The following is a 9,931-nucleotide window of genomic DNA, read 5'->3' on the forward strand; positions in this document are numbered from 1 at the left end:
ACATAACCTGAAAGAGAAGAACGTTCTAGTGCTGCGGCTCGCTACCTTGAAGGAGGCTTCGTGTGTTGTATACCCCTGTGTAACATACTGGGGAAGTAAAGAGAACGCCACAAGCCGCTCGAAATCAGAGAAGAAGTCCCGCCCCTTAAGGATCAGGCAGACGAGAGCTTCTCTCTGGCCTGATTGGTGCTTCACGTCAGGGAGGAGAGGGAGGCGGCTTTGTCCTGGAGATGAAGCTTCAGGCAGTGATGGAGAACTTGCACAGACAGCAGAGGGCCAAGCTGCTGATGGAGCAGCAGCAGCAGGAGGCGGCGCAGTCTCAGGTGGGCGGGGCCTCCCCTGGAGACGAGCTCAGGAGCCCCGCCTCCGACACCGAGCATTCTCAGATGGCGGCGCTGGCAGCCATGCGCGCGGTGGCAGCGGGTCTCCAGAAGAGCACGGACAGCCCCATGTCGGAACGCAGCAGCGCGGGAGAGGAAGAGGAGGATGACGAAGAAGACGAAGAAGAAGGAGAGGAGCCCTATAAGGATATGATGGGCTCCGAGGAAGAGGAGCAAATGTGAGTGGGCCCGGCGTATGCTAATGAAATTTCAGATGTTTTATTATAGTGTCATTAACCGATGTTACAGCATATCTCTAATTAGTAACCCAACTGCTTAAACTCACAGCAAACCAAACCCTGGCCTGCTTTTAGAATAAGATAAGTGGCGCTGAAGGTGTCATTGTATCTGCTGAGTTGCTGAGTGTGACAGCGTCAACATGTGTCTCTGCTCCGCAGAAAGCAGAAATGGGACGAGGAAGACTTCGAAGGTGAGATGGAGGAGGATTACGACGACGACCTGGGCGATGAAGGTCTGATGTCGGGCCGAGAGGTCGTGGCGCCGAACCGAGGCATTCTCCTGCTTCCTCACCGTCAGCTTCATCCCCACTCACAGCTACTGAAGGCGCGGCCGGGTGTGGCCGCCGAGCCCCGCCCGTCGCCCCTCCCCACGCACAGTTCTCACAGCCAATTGGCAGCTCAGGACCATGCAGACTGGACCTACGAGGAGCAGTTCCGACAGGTTAGCAGCTATGGAGCTTAAGATTATTCAGTCTACTGTAGACTGAACCAGAACTGTAGATTAGTCAGCAGATATGCCATGGGCCGTACCAGAAATTTAGATTAGGTGGATACTCTACCATGGCCTAGACCAGTATTTTGGATTGGGTAGGTGATCTGCCATCTAGACGAGTACTTTAGATTGGGTAGTTGATTTGCTGTGAGTCAGACCGGTACTTTAAGTTAGGTACAGTACTTGGTCTGCTGTAAACCAGAACAAAACGTCATTTAGGTACGTGACCCACTGGGGGCCAGACCAGAGTGAGCCGGACCAGAACTTTAGATTGATGGGTGATCTAGTGTGGGAAGTTCTAGAGCTTTAGATCAGCCAGGTGATCTACAGTGAGCTGGGCCAATGCCATAATTTATATGAAACAGGGAAGTTACTATAAGCAGCGGTTGCACTTTAGATATGTAATCTAATGCACTTATGCACATACGATACCAGAGATCACTCAAGCACAACAGATGGGTATGGAAATACAACTTAGGGGAGACTGTCTCTTCTGTTTTCCTCAGATGTCATCTTCACAGTTTAAGAATATCATTGCGCTCAGGGTTCATCCCTTATGTCACCGTGTACCTTTTTCTTTAACAAAATGACACGGACCAGTATTTTTTCCAACTAATTTCCTTGGAGCCGCTTCCGTTCCGCAGATAACAGAAATGCAGTCAACCGGCTTTGTGTCTGCTGTGACACGACGCAGACGTGAAACTCGTTAACGCCGAGTCTGCCGGCATTGTTTTGCATACACTGCGACTTTTTGGCTGGATTCCCAACTATTCATCAATTCGTTCTGTAGATTTAAAATGGTGAATGAATTTGAATGCGGCAGATTAGCCGAGTTCCAACTAGCAGAACTACAAACACAAGCAGAAAACGCCCGGCAGGCATGTTGACCCATGTGGCTATTTATACACAGCCTTCGGTTCTGCACTGGTCAGACCTGTTTAGTAATGCCAGTACAAGAACGTGTAATCAAATAGTTCTCTCTCTCTCTCTCTCTCTTTTTTTTTTTTTTTTTAGTATTTCTTCAGAAAGGGTAGAGGCCGTCTGATATTTCATACCGCCTGCGAATAATCAAATCCGGCCTGCGTAACTTTCAAACAACACATCGATTTAATGTGATCTGTATTAGATTAATGATCAGATTGATTTAGTATAATTACAGTAAGTATACATTTTTATAATGAGCCCTTTATATAACTTTAATCTCTTAATTTTACACTCGATTTGAGGAATATAAAGAAACCTTTCAAATTACATTTGTTTTTAAAACGGCTGTCTGTAGCCTGGTGAGATTTCTCCTGCTGTTTAACTGGGTAGGGGCCAGGAATGGGAACAGGGGGTGGGGGTGGGGGGGGGGTGACTCTTTGATAGTGTCATTATTGTCTTGGCTTATTAGAGTTGAAATACCAGCAGGAGTGTAGTTAAAACCCTCACATGAAACCTTTAATGGATAAAATAGGAGAATTTACGTCCATTACTGATTTTTAAAACTTAGATGGCTGTAATCTTAGGATAAGAATGTGCATGTTTTTTTGTTTGTTTGTTTGCTTGTTTGTTAATCGTTTTATGCTTTGAGGAGAAGAGACTGGCATGCTATAGGCTACCGTGTAGGGTTTTTTTGTTTTGTTTTGTTTTGTTTTGGCTTTTTTACAGGGCTATTTCATATCCACGTCATAATTTGCGTGTGATGTTGAATCGGTTTTATAGGGTATTATGGTTCCTTTTGTTTCTCTGTTAAATGTTTGCTTTTCAGATCCCACTGGCCTAAGCTCACTTGAATAAGGGATAGCAATCTCATTGTGCCTGTCTGTCCTAGCTTACGTACACTTCAGTAGAATTAAAAAATTAATAGACAACCGTAGAAGCTTTAATTCATGTTTGAGCTGTTACAGTTTGCTAGGTTCATTATTCTTAGCAGTATATATATATATATAAAACTTTTATTGAGAATCTCTTTTGTGCAGACTTAAATTTGGTGTTATCACGTGACATTTGAGGTAAATAATATAAACATGAAAAAACTGTGAAGAATACTAAAAAGAATACTAAGAATACTAAAACATTAAAAAATGTTCTTGCTTGATTCAAATAAATAGAAAAGTGTTTTGTAGAACATTTGGTCACAGAGGGAACTGGTATCATGGAGGCAGCAGGGGAAAAAAAAAAAAAACATGAATATTGGTGGCCGTTATATAATCAAGACTACCAGCACCTTGTCCGTTAAGATAATGTTACCCAGTCCTGCGGTAGAGCAGGGCTGATTACATAACATTTAGTAATAACCCACTCTTAAACCCACACAAACTTTACCAAATACAGTAATGCACAGCTCTCATGCATAGCTTTTTTTTTTTACACGCACACACACACGCACACACACACACAGAGTTGAAGGTTGGGTGAACATTAAACAATGTATTGAGAAACTGTGTGTGTGTGTGTGTGTGTGCGTGTGTGCGTGCGTGTGCGTGTGTGTGTGTGTGTCTGTGCGTGTGTGTGTGTGTCTGTGTGTGTGTGTGTGTGTGTGCTCGTGCGTGTGTGTGTGTGTCTGTGGAGAGGAGAGGGTTAAGACGGAGCGGTGTATTTTTGGGCAGGTGGGAGGAGGCGATTGGAATGCGCCTGAAGGAGAGTGATAATCTGTCCATTCTGGATGAGAAGCCCCTGCAGTAAAGCAGCGTGTCTTTATCAGTCTAAGCCAGTTGGAGCTCTTCCAAACTGGAAAAAAAAAAAAAACCAAACAACACAGGCCCTGCTTAAATATTTCCACTTTCAGGTGAGAGATTGCCGCCAAGACTGGGGCAAAAGTTTCTAAGACCAACTCTAAGACTCCCCCTCTTCTGTTACGTGGAGATGTTTACCTAAATAAGGGCGGTGGACACTCCCAACATGTTTCTAATTATAATGTGGTTATTAATTAATCACTCCGAAAGGCGTGTTGCCAGGCGCTTGCGATAGAACTATCTGGCCATGCCACAAATGTATGAGGCCAAGTGGAAAAAAAAAGAGATTAATTGCTGGATATCAAAATATGACAGAGGCTAATCATTCAAACAAGTTGGAACTGATTTTCCTGTGTCAATTTTGTGGTTTTGTTCTGGCTGAAACCCTAACACACAGTTGTTTGGCACAGATTAACCTTTTTTTTTCTTTTTTTTTTTTTCCTTTTTTTTAGTAGCAAATAGAGAAGTGGTAGATTAAAAAATTAAAATACAGCTCTGTGTATTAACTGGAATAATAAAATATGCTAGTATGTTTGAATAAGCGAAACCAAAAACTAAACCAAAATTGCTTAACCCTAAAACTCCCGAAACACATGAACCAATAAGACAGCGCTTTCCACAAATGCTCTTTGGTTCTTAATTGTTTTGTATCTTGTACTAAGTAGCAAAAAACGGAATCTGTGAGCGGTACCAATTTCTGAGAAAACATAATTAGCTCAAATGCACCAAATTTATTTCTTTTTTAACCTGTTGACTTAAAAACAAACAAACAAACCAACAAAAAAAAAATAAGACTCTTGATCAGCGAAAACAATAAAACGCAAGGACTTGTGCAAGCCAAAAAAAAAAAAAAAAAAAAGGAGGATCTTGTCAACGGGGTTTTTGTATGTAACATGCTAACGCTACCATTACCCAAACTTCCTGAGTATAAAGAAAAGCAGAAATGCTCTTTGATGTTTCATCTGTATTGGAAATGCAAACAGCAGGATGAATGGAGCCCATATGTGCAGTAAAGCAGGCATGTCTTTAAAAATTCATTATGCACTCTGCTGATGACTTCCCCTCAGAAAAAAAACAAAACTTATCATGAAAGATTGATTTGCAAACGTTGAAATTGGGTAAAGCAGTGGACCTCAGGAGCTTGGACGGTGATACAATACACATATTGTTGTTTAAAACTGTGATGTGAGATTTTTATCGCTCAAATTCAGACTTGGTTCTTGCAAAACTCTCTCACTCACACCCATGTGCAACATATCTCACTGTTACACAGTGCAGTGATAGTAAAGATAATTCCACAGTGCACTGTCACTGAACCAATGTGATAGGATACTTCATTTGTCTGCTGAAGACCAATTAAACAGTAGAACTGTAATTAAATTGGATTGAATGGAGCAAATATGGAGACACACCAAAAAAATGTCAGCCAATGTTTTAGTCATAGTTGATTTACGAAAAACTGTTCGTTTGGCATCATGGCATCGGTGGATCGTTTAGGATATACCCCCCCTCCTCCCCACCCCCGTCAAAAAAAGGAACACACACAAAAAAAAAAACAGCAACAAAAATGCCTAACACTCAACTAATCCTAATTAACTGGGAAGCCTCAGAGAGAGAGAGAGAGAGAGAGAGAGAGAGAGAGAGAGAGAAGGAGAGAGAGAGAGAGAGAGAGAGAATTATATTCAGCTGAAGGAAACAAAAATGTCACAACCAAATATTACATTGTGTGTGAATTACAGCTAGCAGGGTTAGACCTACAAACCTTGTCACGTTTCTTCTGCAGACTAGCTTGACAAGCATTCAGAAACCATTTTAGAAACAAGTTGCCCACATTATATCAAAACAATCAACGCAGACACCATGTCTGAGAATTCTCTATATGACTGGTATGGTCAGTTTGAAGAATGATATTAAGATAGCGACATTTAACCTTTGCTTCTGTTTCCGTATATGTAGAAAGGTCAACTTTCAACTAAATGCTGATTTTTTTTTTAATATACATACTTTTGGTTTCATTTGTGATTTGTCTGGTCTGGCGTCACACTTTCTTGTATAATGCTTATCACGCGCTTTACTGCCTACGTTTATATCGATTGAAGCTGGAATGACAAGAATGCTGATGGTCACTGATAACGTGTTTGAATGTAACGCACAGCGGCAGTCTTTATTTTACTGTCCGATCTAACCCATTTAAAGCATTAGTTACAGCTTATAAAGTTGTGGCTTTGATGCTGCCTTAGATGGGTTATGAAAGAGTTAATTGAAGCGTGTGCCTTACAGAAACATGGGTAAAAAAAAAAAGAAAGAAAGAAAGAAAGAAAGAAAGAAAGAAAAAAACCGTAAGAAAAGTGGTGTGGAAGGATCCGTAAATCTGGTCGTGTAGGGTGGAGGGCGAAGTGGAAGTGGCAAGGGAATGACGGAGGAAGGGCTTGAGGGAGTCATGCTTTGAACAGAAGCCAGACCCGAGCCATAGTGCGGTAAGAGTTACGCTCTGGGCTCTGAGGCAGACAGTTTGGAGGACGTCCAACACTCGCTGATGTCAGAGACACACAGAGGGATTGTGGGAATTGGGAATTGAAACGCTCAATATGGAGCAGAACTGAGTAGCTGCAGGAATGTAAACAAAGATTGCATAAAGACTTAGGCCAACACACACACACACACTCTCTCTCTCTCTCTACCTCTCTATGCCTCTCTAGCTGCGTACCGGGTGTGTGGTATTACCTTTCACATTACTTTTCTTCTGCAGAATCTTCTCTTTGTCGCGGTTCTCACATACACAGAGTGATTTGCTGAATCATTAGCTTTGTATGAGATCCGTACGTTTTTGACGTGAAATCACTTCTTCGTTTTCGGTTTCAGTCACTTATGAGAATGTACTAGAATCCAGTGCATTACCTGTAAATCGACCATTCTTTTACGTGAATGATTTTCTCTTCATGAGTGGACTTTATTGTTGAAATTGAATAGGATTGTATAGGATAAGCCCAATCCTGCCTAATTGTTTAGTTTAAAGAGTTGCGTCAACCATTTTGAAAACTAGCAATTGTTTGAATGCAACAATCGCATAGGATGAAAGACAATCGAATAATTATCACTGCCATGACAATTTACAGCATTCACGCAATATGATTGACGACAATAAACTCATCTTTTCGGAAAAGTCAGCTCATTATATTTTTCGAAAATTACAACGTTAAACTGTTGCCCGAATAAGGACATAAACTCTTACAACATTGCATTTTAGCCAAGGGACCACAGTTAATGACAGAAAACATCAGATGGTGATTCTAAGTAAACAAAATAACCATTTGGACAGACTTTCAGGCTTCCTGGTGATGACTGGAAGTAGATTGCTTCCTGTTATTATAACCGCTTAAGGTTTAGAAATAGCCCAATGTTTTCCTCTAACACGTTGTTTTGAAAGATGCGTGTAATTGTGGTTGAATCTTTAGCAGGGTGAAGAAACGTTCGGTTTTCAGTTAAAAATGCGTTTGAAAGCAGCATGAGCAAAGCACGCGACCTGCAGCATTGTTTTTGTCCGTGTCCCTCAGAGATGGACAGACAGCTGTGTGTTTCCGCTGATGGATAGTAGCTCGCTTGAGAGCTGCTTTCTGCCTCCGGCCCCCACTCCGCCAGTTCTTATTTAAACAGGACAACACGGGAGAGGTCAGCTGACAAGAAGTCAACAAATCAGGGGTCAGAAGGTTAAACGCTCAGTCGTCCATTTATTGATTTGGACACACACAGGGAGCAGAAACTGAAACACAAGACACTGGAGGCAGAGTGACATTGTCGGGAGAGGCAGGCACGACTGCAGCACCGGGTCAGTGCTGCGTTGCTGTTAGACATTAGAAGGAGAATGAGCGAAGATCCATAATCATGAATGCTTATACAGTGTCCTTACTCACTGTTACAAGACGAGACAAACGTCTGTCACTTTGCAGAGTGTGTACTGCACTAGTTTCGTAGTCCCGTCAACCCCTGCTCTCTGAAAACACAGATATTCTTTATGTCAATGCTGGGAACTCCAGGCCTGTAGATAGAGTGAAAAAGCGCATTTTGTTTCAACCGAGGCATGAATACGCGCGATTCACTTTGGTAGGCTATGTGATCGCCAGGCTCTTGAATCAAAATTCGTAATGCTGGTGCAGAAGAAATATTTAATTTTAAGTTTCCTCAGAGGGTTTGAGTTGAAAAATGAAGAATGAAGTTGTGTGCTTAACGTAGAATTTAATCTCATGATGTACACGAAGTCACTGCGTTAACGAATCGGTTTTTGTTTCATGCAAATACCCTTGGAGCGTTAACCGTTTCTGTCGAATCTCAGTTAAGTGTGATTTATGGAAATGGTTCTCTTTCAAGGCAAACAGAACACAGTTTCACAGTAGTCATCACTGTCTCGGTTTTAGTAGTATTTTTATCACTCATAAATTCCCCCCTCCCTCCTTTTCGCATTTCACAACCATATTACATCAAGGATCAACGGAAGGTGCAAATTCACAAATCTCCCGACAGCCTATTATGTTTTTCATTCTGTGTAATTCAAGAAACAAAAAAGATGAAATGTAAAGCTGTTCTCCTGTTTTTGTTCTCTGTTCTCTCTTCTGAAAGGCAGACTGCTTCGCTTCACTGATCTTACTGAATATGATACTCTGCGCAACCACTGTTTTAAAACATGCGTGCTTGTCATCCCGAGCGTGCAACGAGTACGTACACCCACACACGAAGAATTATGTGTGGTTAGTGTGGGAAAGACAGATAGATACAGAACAAATGAATGAAAAGGGGGCAAATGTTAGTCCCCTTTTGGTTAGTGTGCCACTAATTTTGATGGGAAAAAAAGATCAGAGTTTCAGGTTTCAGAGACTGAAATGAAATTTGTTTTTCGGTGTTCGGTTGTTCGGTCATCTGCAGGTGTGCTTTTACAATGTGTTTTCCTTTTGACTTCTCAGTCTTTAAATGCTTCAATACAACTTCAGTACCAGAAAGGGAAGTATACTTTTCATTATCAATAGAAAATAAAAAAGGCATACATTATGTTTTCCCATAATGTAGCTCACCCCCCCCCCCCCCCCCCCAAAGGGCTTTAGGACAGCATGAAATGTCAAGACGTCTATAATGCACCTTGACAAATGTTCCAGGGTGTCTCGAACTCTGCAAGGGGGATAAGATGCCGGTCTTGAACCAGAAATTCTGTTGGTTGTTGTTTTCTTTGGAAAATGGAATCTTCCTCAACGGTTCAGTCTGGTTTGGCACTAGTGTCTGAGACAACCGTGGTGTATGGTTTACATCATTTTCACGGTCATCAAAGCGTTCAGTAACCGGTCATGCCCTGTGGATGGAGGCATTGTTAGCCTAAAAAGACACCACTCGTCTCAGCATGCAAAAAGCACTGGACTGAGGCGATCACACAGAATGACTTTGTGTCTGTTGGTATTTGCCGTGATCTAAGACACAGTAAGGGGGTAAGCGGGGGGGGGGGGTTCTATGGCCAGTGCAGGGTCATGTGACTTCTGCTTTCTGCTTCTCTACTCTTGCTCACAATCAGTAGCTCATATTTACTGACTGTCTCTCCACAAACCCACGTAATGAAACTGCCTGGTGTGAATAGCCCTTCCCCCACTTTCGCTGTAGCCAGCCAACCTCCCCCTTCCTCCTCCTCCTCCCCTCAACCCCCCTCTCCTGTAACAGACAGGTGACAAAAGGTTGTAGTTTTGGTATCAAGAGGGTTTTGATACCTATAGCTTACACACACACGCACACGCACACGCACACACACGCATGTAGCATTGTTGTGTGACTTCAAACTGGAGTATAATTTGAAGGATTTCCTGTAACCTCTGTGGTTACTAGGATTACAGTGTAACTGAACAACATTTAAGAAATGTGTGACAGGAAGTCCCGTGTGTAGTTACACAGCATTCGTGCACCTTATTCTACATGAAATAGATAACTAAATGAATAGAGTAATGTAATATGCTTTCCAACATTACCACAAACCAAGCTATATATATATATATATATATATATATATATATATCTCTATATAAAACCCAAAAATGTGATAGAGAAGCTGAAAATAATTCAGATATTGTTCTC

The 9,931-nt window shown here is 42.0% G+C and overlaps 1 protein-coding gene across 1 annotated transcript in view; it reads left to right on the plus strand.

Moving 5' to 3' along the window:
• Positions 1-230: 230 nt before the first annotated feature.
• Positions 231-9,931, plus strand: part of arid3a (AT-rich interactive domain 3A) — an 18,166-nt gene continuing 8,465 nt past the window's right edge. The window contains exons 1-2 of the mRNA XM_030784944.1: positions 231-559; positions 779-1,061. Of these exons, the coding sequence (XP_030640804.1) occupies positions 231-559; positions 779-1,061 (612 nt within the window). The remainder of the gene's footprint in view (positions 560-778; positions 1,062-9,931) is intronic.

The sequence above is a fragment of the Chanos chanos genome, chromosome 9 (genome assembly GCF_902362185.1).
Source record: "Chanos chanos chromosome 9, fChaCha1.1, whole genome shotgun sequence".
NCBI classification, from domain to species: domain Eukaryota; kingdom Metazoa; phylum Chordata; class Actinopteri; order Gonorynchiformes; family Chanidae; genus Chanos; species Chanos chanos.